Source organism: Pristiophorus japonicus, chromosome 1 (genome assembly GCF_044704955.1).
Source record: "Pristiophorus japonicus isolate sPriJap1 chromosome 1, sPriJap1.hap1, whole genome shotgun sequence".
NCBI lineage: Eukaryota > Metazoa > Chordata > Chondrichthyes > Pristiophoridae > Pristiophorus > Pristiophorus japonicus.
In genome coordinates this window covers 118,875,237-118,896,586 of record NC_091977.1, presented here as the reverse complement: position 1 = coordinate 118,896,586, position 21,350 = coordinate 118,875,237, and the positions used below count along the sequence as shown (strand labels likewise).

Below are 21,350 nucleotides of genomic sequence, written 5' to 3'. Positions count from 1 at the left end.
TTTTCATAGAATGATACAACACCAAAGGAGGCTATTCTGCCCATAGTGCCTGTGCAGGCTCTTTGAAAGAGCTATTCAATTGGTCCCACTCCCCTGCTCTTTCCCCATAGCCCTGCAATTTTTTTCCATTTCTAAGTATTGAAAGTTAATATTGAATCTGCTTCATCCACTTTTCAGCCAATACATTCCAGGTCATAACTTTTTTTATGCAGGGAGTTGTTATCTCCCAGACATGAATATTTCCTAGTGCTGGTTCTTTTGCCAATTACTTTAGATTTGTGTCCTCTGGTTACCAACCCTCCTGCCAGTGGACACAGTTTCTCCTTATTTACTCTATCAAAACCCCTCATAATGTTAAACACCTGTATTAAATTTCCCCTTAACCTTCTCTGCCCTTTTTTCTTGTTTTCCCCCTTAATCTTTTTTTCTCTCCTGAAGATGATGGTTCATGGGTGCCAGGCAGCCTCCAGTACCTTAAGAAATGGCCAACAAAATGGCCACTCTTTACAATGAGACCAGAAGTGTATCGGTGGACTATTTTATAGGGGAGCATCATGGCAGGATCAGGTGCCTGAATCTGTCCTCAGCCAATCACACATGTGCATTTTATACAATAGGGGGTTACTGGATAGCAATAAAGAGCAGAGAATCTGGCTGATATTTTCCCTCCTTGTCCAAGGCCAACTGTAATTTCTCTTCTATGGCACTGGTTGAGATTAACCAACTCAGGAATCAAATTTAGAATCCATGTTTCGATATTAAATTTGGCAGTATATTTCCCAGTAAGCCACTGAGAAACTTAACATTACTTTTTCTATTATAGGAGTCAATCATCATTCCTCAACACTTCAGTTATGAGGGGTAAGAGGAAAACACTTAGATATGATTTAGTTTCAAAATTAAACAGTCTTTTACTCATGTGATGAATTAATTTCAATTATATTCAATCTGTCTTTAATAGTACAATGGCACAGTGAAAATATGAAGCATTCTGTATAAGATGCATAATATTCTATCACAGTAAATACAAGGGATTAAAAACCAGCTTCAGGATCAGAAAAAGATGACATTTTGTTCTTCAGACAACTGACTAGTCAGTTGTCTGAAGATGGGGTCAAACCATTTAATTCAAATACAAACAATATCTGGGATTAGTTCCAATTACATTTATTGGCAGATTTTTTTTTGTTTTAACAGAGAGTTATTTAAATCTGCTTAAGCCTAGTTATTTTCTGGAAAGTATTTCTCAGGCTCACTCACTAGTTCAAATTGGGAGTGAAATCTTTGTGTGTGACAGTCAGGCCAGATATCATCCGTAAATGGCGAGGAAGCAAAAAGGACCACTATCTAAAATACATAGTTATCTAAATTATACAAATTTATTATTTTCTACTTACTCGAGAATACAGTTAAATTTATTAATTACTCGGGAAATCAATGTCATGTCATTGCTACTGCTCACTTTCTCTTTTACGGTTTAATAGATTTAACAATTAAAGCCAATGTCATTGTCTATGGGAATGTTATTCTGCCACCTTCTGAAGCCAGGGGAGATCATATGAGGATACGTGATAAAACCAGTAAAGTGAAAAAAAGATGGTTATTCAATCCCAAGGCATTCTATAAATTTACTTAGAAAGCTGAGGAAGTGAAAGAACTCTATGGTATACAGGGAGCAAAGGCTCGCCTTTAGGAGTAATTGATGGTGTTGAACCCAAAAAGAAATCTAAAGTAAATGAAAGTGAAAAAACTCCAAAAAACATAACAGTCCCATTTGGTCCCACTGGTGCCTAAATTCATTAGTGTCTGAAACCGAGCACGATTCCTGTTATGTCTGTAGTGCACTTCTGAATGACTCCACAAGGCAATGTGTTGTACTCAAACTGTAGTGACCTTGGTCCGATATTCGTAACTCCAGAGTGAGGCACAAGCATGGTGGGCAGCCTTTTATACTGGGCCCTGCGCACCTATGCAGGTAACCCTCAGGTCTCCCACCACAGTGCCCTCTGGTGGACAGCCTCTGCCACAGGGGCAGGAAAACCCGGTCTCCACCAGTTGCACCCTCTAGTGGTGGCAGCATAGTATATACACAGTGTAGACCTTATTGTAAGTACATCAGATAACAAGTCTCCATCTTATGCAATCACACAGTGACTACACAGAGTACATCCATAGTCTGCATATATAACATCACTCTCCCCAAGTCCTTTGTGCCGATTACCTTTGCACTATGTGCTCTGGCTTAGCTCTCCCCAGACTTAAGTGCAAATAGCCCTTGCACCGTGGCTGTGCTTTGGCTTGGCTCTCTCCCTGTTAACCCCCAAGTCGTTTTGCCACAACGTTGGGTAGTGGTTACTAGTTTGGGTGGTTCGATGATGCAGTGTAGGTTCCAGTGGGTTCTGAGTGTAATCCATGTGTGTGTCCATGGCTACATACACCATTTTCTCCCCCCATCCCCACACAGTGAGATCATGCAGCAGGCCCGTTACATTAACATACAGGATCAGACACAGTGCAAGTACAAAGAAAGGAAGTTACAGTTTGTATCATGGCACCTTGGTTCAGTGACTTACATTCAGTACGTTTTGTGGTCGTGCACCCGGATTGGGTAGATTGCATTCATGGTTCAGTCATGTTAAGTACTGAGGTAGCAGTACAGGTGTGCGAGAACGCAGGTTCCAGAGCAACCAGACGGGGTCCTAGTCGGATAGCGGCGCTGCGCTCCCTGCTAGTGGGGTGGGCTTGCTTCACTCACCAAGTCAGGACTCAGGGCCTTTGCTGTTGCCTAATGGTGGGTAGAGCCACAGATGTGTGTAGCCTCCCTGTCCTCCTTTGGGGGCTGCAGAATCTTCTGCCTGCTCTCCAACGGTGTTGGGAACCTGGCTGTTCCAAGTCCCATTTGGGGAACTTGTTGGTTCTGACCTTTCGCTCCCGGACATAGCCGAGGTAGCGACTGGGTCTGGGGGCTGTGCCGTATCCACCCGGGTGGTGGGCAACCGCGGACGACTGCACGTATTGACACCGTTTTTGTTTCCAGGTCCGTGGCGAATAGTGCCATCGGGTGCCTGCAGCATGGGATAGACCTGGGGCAGGGTATCGGGATCACTGCCTTCACCCTCCTGATGTCACTGGCCTATAACTTGTGGGGACACCTGGGGCAGGGCATCAGGATCAGCGCCTTTACCCTCCCGAATTCGCTAGTTTGCTACTTTTGGGGACATGCTATTCCCAACATCTCGCAACAATATTTTGTTCTTTACATTAGGACTAGTACCGACATCTCGCAACAACATTTTGTTCACAATCTTAATCGGTTTGTTACATTGATTGCTATGCATACAATGTCTCTACGTTCAGTTGGTTGCAGGTCGCCTTTAAGAAAACCCTGCTGGCTTTACCTCAATCAAATCCTTTGTTAGACCCCACGTGTTGGTCCCTCAGCGTTGCACCTCGTGGTTTTGCCACAGCCATCTTTTTTTTCAGCCACGCTGCACCTCGCTGCAGCAGGGATGCCTCCGTCCTTGAGTAGACTGCCTTGATCCTTTCCTCCTGCAATTCTACCACAAAAACTGAAACAGTGCCAGTGAATTCGATCTTCCTCCCCAGGAGTCCTGCCACTGGAGCCGGGAAGGTACTTTTAGGTTGTTCCGGTCAGATCATTGCCATGCAGTCATGATGGACGGTCTGTGGCTCAGGTATTGCGCTGGTCTGTTCTCTTGTGCCTGGCCCAAGCGAAGGTGAGGTTTTGCTCTGCCTCTGAGCATGAGGGACATCGACTGCTGGAGTGAAGAGGTCTTCCCATTTCCACTGGATCTTCCCCATCCACCTTCTTCCGAATAGCGCTGGACCGTCACCTGCAACAATCCACAGAGGTAACTTGTGCACCACGCCATTATGGATTACACTTACATCTGCACTACCAAGGACTGGGAACAGCTCCTTGGTGTAGGTGTGCAACTTTTCCTGTACTGGAATCAGCTCGAGTCATTTTTCGTTCCATAGCCTCTCAAAGGCATCCTGGCTCATCACTGACTGGCTCGCTCCTGTGTCCACTTCCATGAAGACTGGAACGCCGTTTATCTCGACTTCCATCTTCACTGGAGGACAATCGGTGGTGCAGGTATACACTCCATACACTTCTTCTGAGCGGTCTCCCTGGCCAAAACATCATACTCCCTGCTGGATTCAAAGTCATCTACCGACTCCTCTGCTAGGCGGTGAGTTGTATTTCTTTTACATATATGCTGGAGGTGATCCTTCGTGTTACAGGCTTTGCATACGTACTCAGCAAACTGACATTGTTGAGCCCTATGGTTTCCTCCACAACGCTAGCATGGTGCTACTCGATTAGCACCCCTCGGCGGACTCTGAGTTCTGGAACCTTGAGGTCTGTGCTCTCTGCCCTGGGCAGAACCATGTTCTACAGTCTTGCCTGTGAAAGGCACCATTCTGTGTACAGTACTTGCCGGGTTTGAGTCCACAGGATGAATAATTTGCTTGGTGTTGCAGGTCGAGGTCATGAATGTCTGACTGGTGTCGATGGCCTTCTGCAGGTTGACTGTGGTGTCGGTAGATAATAGCTTGTGAAGGAGGCCCTTGTGGCCAATTCCTATAACGAAGATGTCTCGCAAAGCTTCGTTGAGGTGTGTGCCGAAATCACATGGTGCCGCAAGTCTCCTGAGGTCAGCAGCATATTTTGCAATCTTCTGGCCCTCAGGTCTGCGGTGAGTGTAGAATCTGTGCCTGGCTGTGAAGATGCTCTGTTTTGGTTTTAGTTGGTCACGAATTAGTTCAGTCAGCTCATCGTATGTCTTATCCTTGGCCTTCGTGGGTGCCAGCAAGTCCCTGACGAGGCGGTAGACCTCAGGCCCACAACTGGTCAGTAGTATAGCCTTGCACTTCTCCGCCAATGTGTCCGTCTCCCCTGCCAGGTCGTTTGCCACGAAATATCGCTCAAGCCTTTCCGTGAAGGCATTCCAATCATCACCCTCTGCGAAGTCTTTTAGTGTGCCAAAGGTAGCTAAAATTGTGTGAAAGTCTGTATTCTCGTCGCCAGTTGTTATGTCTGTAATGCACTTATGAATGACTCCACAAAGCAATTTGTTGTACTCAAACTGAAGTGATCTTGGTCCTTTAACTCCAGAGTGAGGTACAAGCATGGTGGGCAGCCTTTTATACTGGGCCCTGCGAACCTATGCAGGTGACCCTCAGGTCTCCCACTGCAGTGCCCTCTGGTGGACAGCCTCTGTCACAGGGGCAGGAAACCCCAGTCTCTAGCAGTTGCACCCTCTAGTGGTGCCAGCATAGTATATACACAGTGTAGACCTTATTGACAGTACATCAGGTAACAAGTCTCCATCTTATGCAACGATACAGTGACTACACAGAGAATATATCTATAGTCTGCATAAAGAACAATTCCATTGCTAGAACAAGGCAGCTTGCGGTCCATCCTAAACTTCTCCTTGGGTTTCATCATCATAATTCACATAGTTCAGGCAGCTGAGAGCACCAATCAGGCACCCCAACACCACTAATGCAAAAGCAAAATAAAACAGATGCTGGAATCTGAAATAAAAGAAGAAAATGCTGGAAACCTCAGTGGGTCAGTCAGCATCTGTGGAGAGAAGCAGAGTTAACATTTTGGGTCGATGATGCTTCGGCAGTTCTGATGAAGGGTCATCGACCAAAAACATTAACTCAGCTTCTCTCCACAGATGCTGCCTGACCCACTGAGCTTTCCAGCATTTTCTGTTTTTATTACCCTGACACAACTCATCTGTTGGGGCTGAACCAATTTTGGTCAGTACCGAGACCCATAGATAAGTCCGGGAAGGAGGTCAAAGGTGGGCCAGCCGCAGCCCAAAATTGTTTTGTGGAGATAGGGCTTCGAATTCCACAAAAAGGACACTTCAAAGTTTTGGGGTCTCTTTTTCGGCGTTCTCCAATGGTCCCTTTAAGATCTGCAGTCAGAGCTTGCAAATGTTGGCATCTGGGTCGGAAATGGACAGAGGAGCCTCATTTCAATATTGAAATTAGGCTTACCTTCATTTCAGGCAGCTTCCAGGGTCACCTAATAATAGGCCCTGACTAATTTAGCAGTGGCCTGAATGCCTGTGCAGATCAGATACTGGCCTCTGCCCTTCTAAATTGGTTACCATTGTGCCTGTTTCATGCCTGGACAACAGGTACATAACATTGAATTAAAATCCCATTAGCTCAATCCCATTTCATATGGAACATTGTTAAAAGTAAATAACGACAGAGACAGTCACTTTTACCTACTTGTATTATTACAAAACAAGCAAGGCAACAGCTCACTGAGGTTCAAAGTGCAACCTGACAACAAGTTGGTAATCTTCACCCTACTAGTACAACACTGAAGTCAACATCCTAAAAACACTTAGTTTGATTATTAGCATGAGCACTAGCACCAAATAAACAAACTTGCTGTTTATGCATTATGTCTGCTCACAGAAACGTATCGTATAACTGCAAGATTTCACATTCACAACTATATTCTAACAGAAGCTTCTGGTTATTCTCTAACTGTAAAAATATTTACTTTAGTGAGAAAATAATCTACCTAAAACTGACACTTCTGACTTCCACAACAGTATCTTAATTTTTAATTCTATTATTTTGTAAGACTCAAAATAATCTTAACAGTAAAATATGGGATTTGAAACTTTTCCTACACTTCTGAGGAATAAACTTTGAATTTAAAATTCATTAAATACTGATAGGTTTAATATTGATCATGGTTTTGCATTCACAAATTGAATCAGTCTAACGGCACAATATAGACAGCAGTAAGCAACAACCTACAATTCTTAAATAGGTTTACCCCTCTCCCCCAATCAAACCATTAGTCACAAAGAAAATATCAACAATAATTTATCAAAAAAACTATATTCCAATAATAAAAATAGTATGATACTATCCACTCCCTTCTACTGAGAAGGGGTCCAGGGACTGTGGGAAAACCCACAGAACTGAAGTCCACACTCAGTGCTTCCCAACTTTAGTGCATAATCTGCATATCACACGGTCCACTGGCAAATATTACAGGGGTGTAGCAGTGTCAGGTCTTCTCACCACTCAGTTTACAGGCTGCAGCGGGTTAATTCATTACCAATACCTCAAGAGGCAGCATTCTGCCCAAATCTTGCATTCACTCCCTCTCTCTTCCCTCCCTCCTCCAAATTAATCTGCCTCGCCTCTCCCAAACCCCTCCCCTCATATTAAATAAAAAACGACCTTCTTAACCTTCAATAACTAATGTGCCAAAATATATTGAACTCTAAGACTATCACTGTCTGTACATGTGATATACCATAACCCAAGAAAGTATGTCAACTTTGCTGAATTCAATAAAACCCTGAAAAATAAAAAGCTTTACATGTTGCAGTAATGCACTGTATGGAGGTTTCTATCAGCAAGTTTTTTTTTAAGTTGCTGATAGTTTGGTGGAATTAGAGGTGTTGGTTTTATACACAGTGACATAAAGTGGCCAGCAACCCGTGAATGCAGCCAGCAATGCCCGGCTGTGACAGGCACGAAGGATTGAATTGACTTTAATTGCAAAAAGGCAAATCATAAAACCACAGTGCAACCCACCCAATCCTCAGCAAATGACATTTCTCACTGGAGTAACACTTTGGAGACTTCGTTGGGATCGCCAGTGCAAATAGGGTAGGTGCTTTGTGCTGCACCCCCTCACTACTGTAAAAACTCTGAGAATCTGAGGACAGTCTTACCAGAATGGACTTGGTGTGCTGCAAAAACTCTTCCATCTTTCCCGTTTGTTTGGTAACTGCTTAAGCTCTACATTCGACAGAAAGCGGAGTCTTATTTTGGCTGGGTTTAGGTTCGCTCCGCTCGCCTCTGCCAGTCTGTCTTCTCTGAGCAACACCCCTCAGTGCCAGCTGGAGACTGTCAGAGCTCGCGCGTCCACGCACCAGCAAAGCTCCGGCGCGCGCGCGCGCTCACAGCAGCACTGCGCGCCGATGCAGCCGCTGCGCTGGCTGCAACCAATCAGATCATCGTGTCCAGCTCACTGACATCACCTCAGAGTTGCTGCAATTGGCAGGAGTTCAGGGAGTTGCTGCGTGAGACTTATCTGCAATAGAGCAGGAAGGTCGGAAGCAAAAAGGACCCACCATTATTAAAGAAACCTTTGCTGCCATGTATTCACTGCTTACTCTGATATATCTTAAATGGCACTGTGCTAATGACAAAAAGTAATTACCAAACTTTTTGGGTTCTTTTTGTTGGGAAAAGAAAAAGTTGGCAAAGATGGGCATCATTTTCATCATGCAGTTCTGTTCCATTGCGCCAATCCTCCATTCCTTTACTCTATAAAGCATGTTAGAGGCTGGTTGCATGGGGACAAGGGCTATCCCCTGCATATTTGGCTCTTCACTCCTCTAAGAAACCCATTTTCACATTCCAACTGCTCTACAACCAGATCGAGAGCCATCATAGGGCAGACCAGTAAAATACTCAAGCAACACTTCTGCTGCCTGGACAAGTCTGGTGGCTACCCCAAGAGAAGCCCACAGAATGCCCTGTATTGTGGTTTGCTGTATGCTGCATAACTTTGTTGTGCCATGGGGACAACAGATGGAGCCATTGAATGAGGCCTTCAACCAGATGACAAAGTCAACACAAATTATGTCAAGGATGGTGAAGAAGCAGGAAGTCACTAACACCAGCCTGCAGTCAGAGCTCTTCAGCAACTGCTCATTGAATAGCACTTTAGCTGAACAATCCCTGTTTCCGGGGTAGGAAATTTAGGACCGAGATGAGGAGAAATTTTTTCACTCAGAGGATGGTGAACCTCTACCACATAAGGCTGTGGAGGCCAAGTCACTGAATATATTTAAGAGGGAGATATATAGATTTCTAGAAATAAAAGGCATCGGGTATGGGAAAAAAGCGGGAATATGGTGTTGAAATAGAGGATCAGCCATGATCATATTGAATGGTGGTGCAGACTTGAAGGGCCGAATGGCCTACTACTGCTCCCATTTTCTATGTTTCACCCTCCCTGTTCCTCCTCCACATTAACAATCACATCCAACATCTCATGTAGTTCCTACACCCGCCAGTAAATTATTTCCATCCGAGGACTAACATTGATATAGATGTTGACTAACGTTGCAGGGTTAGGGTCAGCTACTATCGGAACATTCTGCACACACACAATTCTAAATGCTTTAGAATTTTTCTAGCTAGCGGAAAATCCATCGAAATAATTATCATGCAGGTGTTAGCCTGTAGTGTCTTTCTGAAGTAATCTCTTACTACTCCTATAAAATGTTTTCTCAATGGTTTCAGCATGGGAGATGGAAGGCTACTGTGATTCAGGTGAAAGCTGCAGATACTCATGGTCAGCAACAACTAGGAACTCAGTCCTGAGAGGCCCAGCTGCAGCCTGCAACATCTTGGCAGTTGTTGGGGCACTCTGGACAGACTGGCATTCTAGCAATAGTGTGGGCTTTGGTGGAGGTGGTTGTGGGGGTGGAGATGTTATGTCATCCTGAGAGATAGCAACTTGTTCCATTCCCATTTCACAACTGTAGCCGTGACTGAGCTGTGGCTCAGCACACCTACTGATGTGCAAAAAACCAGACTCTAGGATATCCTGGAGCCCCTACCCATTCACTCTCCCAGCCTGTTCAAGGTTGAGCCAAGAACTGCAATGGCCCCAATATGTGCAGCTCTGAGAGATGCCATTACTGATGACACAGACTCCTGCAGGGAGGGCCCATCTGGGCAGCCATCGAGGTGACCAGATGCTCTGTGGTTAAGTGTTGATGCCATGTGCTCGGGCTCAAAACTGTATTAACTGCATAGTAACAGCTGTTAATTTTAATATATGTAAACAGTATTGACTGTAAATAAGCATATCTTTTACTGTGTGCCAACAATTGTAATGGATATAAAATTAGATGTTTGGTGCAAATTAAAGGTGAAAACCAAAATTTGTTTTGTAGACCTAAAATAAAATCCAAAACATTAAGGGAAAAAAATTAACCTGAACTTCTTTCATGGTGTGGAGGTGCATAAACAATTTTTCATAAATTATTGTGATCATTATTTTGTACTAATACCAGTTCTCATTTGGTTTTCGAATCATCAGCCTTTGATTCCATTGCTTAGAGGGAAATTGTAGAGCACAGCACAAAAAGTATTGATTGTCTCTTGATATGGCTGTCCAATTCTCCACTCTAGCTGAAACAATAATGATGCTGTTACCATGGATGTAAAATTAGTATCTTGGCTGAAACTGGAGCAAATATTATAATTATTTCTGCAATGAATCTGATGTATATTGGAAAAATCAACGTGGCCATTTTGTTCTTTGTATCTTGCATATAGTGGCATTGGCATAATATGCTTAAACTTATGATATATTCATTGTGTTTTTGTAGCTCCAGTATCAATCCTTTTTTTTATTACAAATCACCTACTTACCTCTTTGAACTCATCTTGACCAGCTGGATAAAACAGTTTAAAGAAAATTCGCATGATGGTATTTTGAGTTGCAGGCCTTTCGCCTCTAAAACTGGGTTTGAATATTGCTCCAAATGATCAGATGAAAGTCTCTTTCTAACAGCTGCTATCATTCCACTTTCTGTGGACAAATGTTCACGGAATAGAATTGCCCATAATTTGGCACAAATTTGGCAGCCTTATTAAGGTTAAAAGAAAAAAAGACTTGCATTTATATAGCGCCTTTCACGAATACCGGACATCCCAAAGCGCTTTACAGCCAATGAAGTACTTTTTGAAGCGTAGTCACTCTTGTAATGTAATGTAGGATGGCCACAAGGATGACTGGTGTTAAAAGTCCACAAGCAAAAAAAATCCTATCCCCAATCTCTGTCCAAATTATCAATAGAAAAATAATTAATTTGTATGAAATGTGATTTTAGAAATAATAGATGGTCCAGGATGTCTCTTGATTTTGGATTTTTACCAGTAATTGTAGCATCAACAATGTGCATAAACTGGTTCAAATCAACCCAGAGCTGCTTTTGAATCTATATAACACTCATAACTATCCTATTCTATTATTTCAGGGCTGCAGGCATATGATTGTTATGTTTCTCCCAACACTTTTCTTTGGTGGTCAGGCAAAAAGGCAATTTCCATCAACAGAGCAAGTCTCCTATGAAATTAAACCTTCATCCTTGTATGTGCTGCGAGTGGGATAGTATACCATAGACTTAAAAAATTACTTTCTACTAATGGTATATCGGGCACTGGAGAGTGGAGATCACATGAATTACCCTCCAATTCATCCTGTATTCTCTGAAATGCAGTAAGCAAACACCATCAGATGAATGTGTTCAGGCTAAAACTAATGGGGAAAAATTCAGTATTACCCCGTTTGGGGGCGGTAACAGTCAGAAGGTGCGAGACTTCATGCCAGGTGCTGAAGTCTTGCCTATCTCCAGAAATTCGAGTTAACGTGCCCGGAAGGAAGCCTGGAAGTCAAGCGCTCCACTTCCTTCCTGGGGCGCTAACGGGGTGGACACGTCATCAGCGCTGTGCACTGAGCCACACAGCGCTGCCATGTCCGAGGGGCCCTTCCCTCTCTTAAAGGGAAGGGCCCACACTGCCAGCTCTGCAATAGAAAAAGGGCCCTACCTGGACCACCAGGGAGTGGTGGTGCCACGCGATCAGCCCGGCACTCATGCAGAGTGCTCGGTTGAGTGATCGCGGCTACGACCCCGTGAAGAAACCAGATAAGGAGCGGGAAAACGAAGGTAAGTTTTTTTATTTTTGACTTAGCCACCTCGCCTTTAATTTTCGCCCTGGTAGTGGCCAGCCGCCCACTCAATGCCTCATGCAGCTACCGGTGTTTTCGACTGGCGCTGCTGCAGGGGACGAAAGTCAATTTCGGGTCTGGGGCGATGCGCATGGCGATGGCGTCACAATCTCCGGGCACAGGAGATTGGGGCTCTAAGCCATAGCGCCGCCACTGAACTCCAATCCAATATGGCAGGAGTCGTTAACAGCGTCACTCCCGATCACAAACTCACCAACAGGAGGTGCAAATGAATTGAATTTCTAGCCTTAATAGTGATATTTGTTCATCAGTTGAGAACCAAGATATGACAAAGCAAGATATATAAGGGCTGATTTTTCAAGTACATGCTGCCGGCAAGAAGCTTTGCCTCGCCAATGCACATATCGAATTGGCAAGCAGTCTGTCAATGATTTCTCAATAGGTACATTGCGTACTCGGAAAATGGAACCCATAGATTATATTATACTATAATAAAAAATTGAAAAGGGGTTATAATTCCCTTCCTAGAATGTATCTCTTACATGGCTTGATAATATGAATGAAATAGTCTTTCATTAATTGTCACAATGCAACGCCTAGTTGACCAATGAGTTCTGATCTCCCATTAGAATTAAAGAAATGAGCGATCTGTGCAGTAACTTATGTCGTGGAAGTTCATGCTATAGCCAAGCCTTTAAAATCAGCTCTCATACCTTGCAAGGTAGGGTTTTGAGGGGTGAAATTCGGGATCTTTGCACCTCCTGTTAGCACCTGCAGGGGGCGATAAAGGGGCGCAAATGAGTTTTCACCCAGGCGCGGCGAAACCAGCACCACCCACTAAATTGGGTCGGGGCTTTGCAGCGGCGCTAACAGGTAGCGCCCCGCTCGGCTGTGCCAGGTGAAGATCCCAGAAGCTAAATTCGGTCTTACCGACTCTCCACACACCCTTTCCTTCAACGACTGTAATTCCCGTTTTGGACTGCACAGTCACCTGAGAACTCATTTTTGGAGTGGAAGCAAGTCTTGCTCGATTTCGAGGAACTGCCTTTGATGATGATGATTCAAAGATGCCATCTTTGGAAAAACATTTAGTCGGCCATTACTGTTTGCAGCCGACTACCACATAGGCAGACAGGCTGTTTGACAGATTTCAGCGATTTTCAGTTGAAGGAGTTTTCTGGCTGTTAAACATTTGTGTCTTTCATTGAGAAAATATTTGAAATGACAACATTTATATTGTTTCATGGGGGTTATGTTGGCACTCGAACTCTTGCTCCGACTTCACCGTCAGAGGCAATTTAGGCAGCGAGAAAGGCAGGGAGAATGGCAGCAAAATGTGGCCAGAGGGAGGAGCCCAACAGGGCTGTCAACAGGAGACCTTACCCTTCCATGGTATTAGGGCAGTAGTTCTCCTACATCAATTTCATTGAGGAACAGTGCATTCAAAGGCTGCACTTCAGCAAGGACATGGTCACGGAGCTCTGCCATCTTAACAAACAGACCTCGAGCCTCAGACCCGGGTGAGGACGGCACTCTCAGTCAAGGTCACAATCCAGCTCAATTTCTATGCCAAACGATCCAGTGTGCAACAGGAGACATCCCCAACATTTCCCAGTTTGCCGTCCATCGCTCCATCCGCAAGGTGATGGATGCTCTGTACAGAAGGAGAAGGGAATACATTTCCTTCCCCATGACCAGAGAGAAACAGCTGGAGCGTGCATGTGGCTTTGCCAGGATGGTGGGCTTCCCCATGGTGCAGGGCACCATTGACTCCACACACGTCACTTTGTGGGCACCTCATAACAATCCTCAGGTCTTCGGTAACCACAAAGGATACCACTAAATGTGCAGTTGATGTGCGACCACACATGCAGAATCCTGGCAGCAGACATGATGCATTCATCTTGTGCCAGACCAGTGTGCCAACTCTCTTCCAGCCACCACATCAAACTCGCGGCTGACTGGTCAGAATTAAGGGCTATCCGCTCTCCACTTGACTCATGAGTCCCCTCTGCAACCCCAACACTTCTGCCCCCGCACTCAGATAATGAGAGCCATGCCACCATCAGGAACATCATTGAGCAGACCATCAGAGTGCTCTAGCAATGGTTCCATTGTCTTGACCGCTCAGGAGGGTTCCTCCAATTCTCAGCTGAGCGGGTGTCCCTTTTTGACATTATCTGCTGCATGCTGCACAACTTGGCCATCATGAGGTTGTAGCCATTGTCACCAGGCATAGCTCCACCACCTCAGGAAGAGGAGGAGGATGAGGAGGAGCAGGAGGAGGAACAAGCGGAGGAGGAGCCGGAGCATCTACACCAGCGATAGAGGAGGCAGCCATTCAATTGCGATTCTGCAAAGCGGTCCGACACCGTCTCATCAGATTTTGGTTCCAGAGAATTCCATCCCATTTCCCAGTTCCTCTGTACGTCCCCATCACGTCTATTTCCCCTTCCATACAACAGCCCCAAAATTGAAATGAGAAACACCACCAAAGATGCAACATTCCAATTAAAGTTTATCTCATAAAATTTAAGAGTATCATAAACAACAAATATATTTAACAATCACCCTTGTGCAATTCCTTATATTCCCTCTTAACACTTGGTTGAACTATTCTACAGTTCCTCCGCAATGTGTCCCCTGTGGCTGCAGCATGGCTGGTGGAAGGCTGCTGTGTGTCAGGGTCAGAGACTACAGATGGCCTTGCAGGCACTCTCGACCAGCTCTGGGCCTGGAAGGCCCAGCTGTAGACTGCACCACCTCAGATTGGGTGGCGGCAGTCTGGATGGCTGGGTGACATGCAGTGACACGTGCAATGGCAGTGGCAGTATTGGGATAAGGAATGCTGTTGTCATGAGAGAGGACAGCAGGTTCGTGCTCCACTGACCCACTGCCACTCCCCAGGGGCAGCACCTCAGCACCCCCACCAATCTGCTGGAGCACAGATTGGTGGCCGGCTGCGACACCGTGAGATCACCGGTGGACCGTGGTGGACCCAGTGCCGATGACAGCAATCAGAGCACGCATAGCATCCAGCTGAGACCGCAAGAGAACAGTCATTGACTGCATGATAGCACAAAGACCACGCACAGCATTGAGCTGAGACTGCATGAGAGCTGTCTGACCTTCGATGCCACCAACTATTTTCTGCATTACAGCACTAAGAATTTGCATTGCTTCCGCCTGTGCTGCAATAGAAGCTGCCACATCGCCCATGACACGCGTCATGAGGTCTGGATCAGTACGGTCTCTCTGGGAGTCCACCATTGTCTGCAGACTGGAAATGATGGGCTCCATGTTGTGCGCAGAGCTCAGTGCAATGTTGGAGGCGGACTCCTCCACGCTCCTTACCATAGCGGAGAGGCTCTTGGGCACCCTTGTCATTGCACCTATCATCTTGGAGTGCATGGCCATCACCCTTTTTGTGAATGCCTCCCCATCCAGGTCCTCATCTGAGCGTGTGAACTCTCCCTCCAGGGAGCTGGCTCCCAAGGTACCCTTTCCCCTTAACCTTGCTGCAGCTCCCTAGGCCCTGGTGCATCACCCAGTGCAGACCCCACTGCTAAGCTAACCTCTAAGGACCGCATATTGCCAGTCTCTGAGCTGGTGCCTACGGGTGAGAGATGCAATGTCGCAGTGCTTGGGTCCTCCTCCTCTTCTACATTTTCAGTGTGATGGAGGGGCTCAGGCATAGGCTGGACATCTGCTTGCTGATGATCTGAAAACATAAATGGCACAAGACTCATGTTAAGTTGAGGTCAGGGGGGCTGGAATGGAGCAAGGAAGGCAGAAAGTATCAGTAGCTGGAAAGTGAAAAAGCTTTCCTGTCAATGGGGAACTGGGATGAGAAAAGGATTGGGGATAAAGATACCATTGTTGCCCCAGCGCGGTTGATATCTCCACCGGCCATAGCGCCCACCACCTGCAGGGCAATCAGTCGCAGCACTCGCTCCTCCAGGTCAGACAGCTCCTGCAGTTGAGGTTCATCCCTGCCAGTCCTCTGCTGCTCCCTCTTATTATGTGCCAGCTTGGCCTGCAAAGCAAAGAAACTTGTGTGAGTAAAATGTCCAGCTATGTATGTGGGAGATTTGCCTGCCACTGTTGAATAGCTGTGAATGTAGGCAAGGCATGAGATGAGGATGTGAGTTTCAGTAGCTGCACATGTTTGGTGGTTGAGTGGTGGGGGAGTGGTGGTTTGCTCAGTGTACACAGCCAGAGGTTCAGAGGCTGGTATGTAGGAGGTGTGAAAGCATGTACTCACCTTGACCATCCGACTGAGGTTGTTGAACTTCCTCCGGTACTGTATCAAGGTTCAATCGACTACAGTGCTAGCTGACACTGCCTCGGCCACTTCTCTCCACATGACCCTGAAGACCTCTGGCAATGGCTTCCTTCCAGATGCGGGGAGTAGCGCATCCCTCCTTCTCTCCACTGCCCCCACCAATGCCTCCAATGCTACATCATTGAATCATTTTGCACTCTCCCTTGCAGCAAGATTTCCAGCAACCATTCCAGAATGTTGTTTCAGTAGCTCACAGCTCTGCCTCAAATGCAGCAATGCTCAAAATGAGCAGGTGGAGCTTGATATAACCTCCCCTTTAAGAGCTGGAATCATCCAGTATCATCATCATCATAGGCAGTCCATCGAAATTGAAGAAGACTTGCTTCCACTCTAAAAGTGAGCTCTTAGATGACTGGACAGTCCAATACGGAAAACAGTCTCTGTCACATGTGGGACAGATAGGTCGAAGGAAAGGGTGGGTGGGACTGGTTTGCCGCACACTTCTTCCGCTGCCTGCGCCTGTTTTCTACATGCTCTCGGCGACGAGACTCGAGGTGCTCAGCGCCCTACCGAATGCACCTCCTCCACCTAGGGCGGTCTTTAGCCAGGGACTCCCAGGTGTCGGTGGGGATGTTGCATTTTATCAGGGAGGCTTTGAGGGGGTCCTTGAAACATTTCCTCTGCCCACCTGAGGCTCACTTGCCATGTAGGAATTCCGAGTAGAGTGCTTGCTTTGGGAGTCTTGTGTCAGGCATGCGAACAATGTGGCCTGCTCAACGGAGTTGGTCGAGTGTGGTCAGTGCTTCGATGCTGGGGATGTTGGCCTGATCGAGGATACTAACGTTGGTGCATCTGTCATTCCAGGGGATTTGCAGGATCTTGCGGAGACATCATTGGTGGTATTTCTCCAGCGATTTGAGGTGCCTACTATATATGGTCCACGTCTCTGGGTGATACCCGCCCTCCTGTATGGCTCAGCGACGTGGACCATATACAGCCAGTGTGAAGGATTGAAGGATGATTGCTGAATATATGTCACTTGAAATTGGGTGGTGCTCGACCATTAGCGCCACTACTGTGCCCCACTGAGGTCATTAGCGCCTCATTTACCGCCACCTCCCCCCCTCCCATCCTACCTGAGGCGCCAAAGCCCAATTTAGCAGAAGTTAACAATCGTTTGCGCCTGGCGCTAACTTTTCCAACTTTTAAAAGTTAGCGTCCCAAAGTGGGCCACGACCAAATTTCGGCCGCCAGATGTCTAAATATTGTTGACTTCATGCAAATGCCTGCTAATCTTTTTGATTTTGACACTTGACAGCAACTAAAATCGCAACTTTGTCTGATTGGCATGATTTGGAGTTAATATGTAAAGGGCTGGATTTTGGGCTTTTTGGAATTCGGGGTGTTAAAGTTAGCGCCTGAAAATAGTTTGTGCCTTTGACTACAAGTTTTGGCAAAAAAGTAAGTTGGAGGAGTGTTGGCGTTAAGTCAGGCATTGCACAACAGATTTTGAGCGCAAGAGCCAAAACTTGTGTCGTTAAAGGAGGTGGCCATTTTGCACATGCGCAGTGTTTTTTTCCCCCGGTTGCAAACACTAATGCAAGGTGCGGCAGCTTCCTGTGCACATGCGCATATAAACCACCCCACTTCAGCCACTTCTGCAGAGATGGAGGAGCAGGAGAGAAGGCAGCGTGCCAGGCGCTTCAGTAATGAGGTGAGTGAGGCCTTAGTCCACGCTGTGGAGAGGACGTGGTCCTCACTCCAGCTTGCTGGGGGAGCCAGACCACTCCCACCTGTGTTTAAGAGGTTGTGGAGGGAGATTACACAGGAGGTCTCTGCTGCAGACACAGTGCCCAGAACTGGGACACAATGTCGAAAAAAGTTCAACGACCTTAACAGGTTTGTCAGGGTGAATACCACACATTTATGTATGTCTCCTTTCCTTCTAACAAGAAACTCATACACTATGTAAATTCTTTCATGCATATGGTCCCTCTCAAAAGTCTTGATGTCTGTGGGGTGGGTTTCACAATGCATAAGAAAGATGAAGGCTTACTTCTGCATCCATTGCCTTCTAACGATCGATGTACATGAACTCACTAATTTACATCCTTCCTCACAATACACTCCCACTGCTGCTATGACTTTCAGAAAGATCACCTGCAGCCCCTATGTTACATCCCTCTAAAATCCTAGCAATTGCTCATGAAGCTCATGCAACATCGAAACAGATTGAATGGAAGCCACTGGAACATTCACACAGTCTTGCCTATTCTACTATGGTAGGCACATGTGCCACAACAGGAGAGAAATCCTTTCTGAACCCTTCCTAGTTTTCTCTTTGCAGTTGAAGCACTCCCACAACAGGAGGGAGCAGCTGCGCACAGGCGGGGGGTGGGGGGAGCGGGGGAGGGGCCGCCTCAAATACTGGAGCTGAATGATGTCGAGGAACGGGTGTCGGCCCTCATTGGAGCAGCAGCTCAGGCAGTTGCTGGGGGTGATGCGGAGCCCCCTTCAGGTCGTGAGGGTATGTAAATGGATAGGGGGCCTGAAGAGACTGCATTGAGACGTATAATGAAGTGGCGGTGGGCCTTCAAATGAACATGTACAAAGCCTCCTTCCTCATGTCACCCTGCCCCCTCCCCTGCTGCTAACCACCGTATGTGTTTTTGTGCTTGCAGAAGATCAGCCACAATCGCGGCAGCCTTCCCCGGATGCATCAACCTCAGGCCATGGCAGTGATGATGAGGTTGCATACAAAACCAACATAACTGAGCTGCAAAGCCCACCAGTTGCCCCTTCTGTACATTTGGCATCTGGCGGCAATGAGATCTTTGAGGGGTTTGAGTCTTCAGAGGCTCCTGGCCCCAGTTGCTTACAGCACCGCAGTGAGAGAGGGCAATCTCACAGGCTAGGTCTCCGGAGGGTGAGTCGGAGAAGTCAGTCTGCTCAACGACAGGCAGACATGGAACTAGATTTGGTGGAACTGTCCAGGGAAAACACAGGAATGCACCGTGAGGTTATGGATGCATTGGGATGGATCCCAGCGAGTATCGACAAGCTTACTGTGACTGTTGCAGAGGCAGTGTCGCGGATTGTCAATGCAACTCAGGACTCCAGCGAGACCATCATTGCCCACACACACAGGCTTCGAGCAGCGACAGTGGCATTCCAGAAGCGTTTCATTGTGTGTGGCGGTGCCCTTGAGCACGTTGCAGCATCGCATGAATCGCAGGCACAAGCTATGCTTCAGCTTGGTGACATGATGCAGTCGATGACTGGTGCCATTCTCTCTGCGTTCCCCACTGTCCAACAGGGAAGGGACAGTGCCGAAGCAGATCGGCAAGTTGTGGAGACACATCGTGCTCCAGATGCTGAGACCCAGCCCAGTCGGAGAGTCAGTGGCTCCCAGGAAATGGAAGGTGCTGTTCTTCCTCAGGATGACAGCATTCTGGCTCCCATCAGTGACTTGCCAATCATGCACCATACACAGTTGACACCCCAGCCACCAGTGACTTTCCGCCGATGATGAGGTGCAGCAGTCCATAGCCAGGCCTTCCATGCCAAAAGCTGGTCCAGGGCATCGTCATACGTCGTCTGCATTGTCTCCCCCCCCCCCGCCCCACCGCCCACCCGCCCAACACAGCAGCCCTCTAGCAGCTTTGCTATCGGCACTGAGGACGCATTGAGGAGAAGCAGCAAATGTGGGTGGGGGCTGACGGGAAGGGTAGGGGTGGGGGTGAAGTGTGTCTGAGAGCCATTAAGGCCTGGCACAAGTTTGAGCTCATATGGAATTGTTCACATTGTAAATAATTGTATCTTAAGAAATGGGTTAATTTGCATTGACTTGCTGCAGGAAGCAGTTTTGTGTTTATTTAGTTTTGTTTTATGATTGTAGCATTTTGGGTTGTTGGTGGGGGGGAGGGGGGGCATTGTTCATTATTGATATTTATTAAAATGTTTCTTGCACCTTTGCCATTGGTGTCTTGTGTCTCATTGCAGAATTCAGTGTAGATGAGCCGTCATGGTGGCACAGAGTCGCGAGTCAAAGCTGCAACCCCACCTTCCCCATTCAAGCAAACTGGTCAATGATGAGCTGGTGCCATAAGGCTCTTGTTGCGGCCACATCTCCACACTGCCTGCCCTGTGGTTATGGTGGATCCGCAATGGGTTCCTCGCCAGGCTCATCTTCTTCAGCCTCCTCCTCCTGAGGTGGTCCTGCAATCTCCACTGGCAATGACTGTCCCCTCATGATGGCTATGTTGTGTAGCATGCAGCACATCACAATGAATTCGGAGACCTGTTGAGGGGAGTATTGAAGGCTTCGTCCAGAGCAGTCCAGGCAACGGAAGTGCTGCTTGAGCACGACAATTGTCTGTGTGATGATGTTGCAGATGGCTGCATGGCTGTCACTGTAGCGCTGCTTAGCTTCTGTGGTGCAATTCCGGAAGGGGGTCTTGAGCCAGGTGGCTAATCTTTAACCTTTGTCCCCAATCAGCCAACCCTGCCCTTGTCTTTGTCACTGAAACATGCACGAGGCAATGCTCTCACGCAAGATGAAAGCATCATGTGCGTTTCCTGGATAGCGGGCATGCACTGTGAGGATGTGCTGCGTGTGGTCACAATCCAGCTGTACCTTTAGGGAGTGGTAACCCTTTCGGTTTCTGAAGACCTCTGCCTTGTGTAATGGTGCTCACAAGGTGATGTGTGTGCAGTCAATGGCTCCTTGAACTTTGGAGAAGCCTACAATTCTCCCAAACCCTAAAGCCCGCTCATTTTGCCTGTTCCTGCTCATAGGGAATTTTATGAAGTCCATTCTGCATGTGTACAGTGCCCCTATAACCTGACAATGCAGCAATGTGCAGCGTGCTGAGAGATGCTGCATATGTCCCCTGCTACAGCCTACCAGCGCCACAGTCATCGTCACAAAGACAGGCAGTGCAGTCCTGTTGGCGCTGGTAGTCTGTAGGTCTGTCTGCAGGAGCTGGCATATCTCTGTCAGCACTTCTTTTTGGAAGCGCAGCCTTCTAACGCACTGTGTCTCAGAGATGTGAAGGTATGAGTGATGTACCCTGTAAACCTGTGGGGGGTAAGACCTCCTCCCCATACGTCTGCGACCTCTTCGAATCCGTGGCCCAACATGGCCAAGAATCTTTCTTCCAGCTTGAAGCCGCCTGCCAATAGCAACGAGCATGTACGCTGGTGAACTAGTACTGCCCCCTTTGAAGTCTCTCATTGCCCTTGTAAGCAAAGTGTCATGGC

General features: G+C 47.0%; 1 protein-coding gene across 2 annotated transcripts in view; it reads right to left on the bottom strand.

Moving 5' to 3' along the window:
• The window catches only part of LOC139265594 (protein prune homolog 2-like), an 808,581-nt gene extending 800,676 nt beyond the window's left edge, over positions 1–7,905 (bottom strand). For both annotated transcript variants that reach the window (XM_070882707.1, XM_070882715.1), the window contains exon 1: positions 7,761–7,905. In XM_070882707.1, the coding sequence (XP_070738808.1) occupies positions 7,761–7,796 (36 nt within the window). In that variant the 5' untranslated portion in view covers positions 7,797–7,905. The remainder of the gene's footprint in view (positions 1–7,760) is intronic.
• Between the last annotated feature and the right edge of the window lie 13,445 nt (positions 7,906–21,350).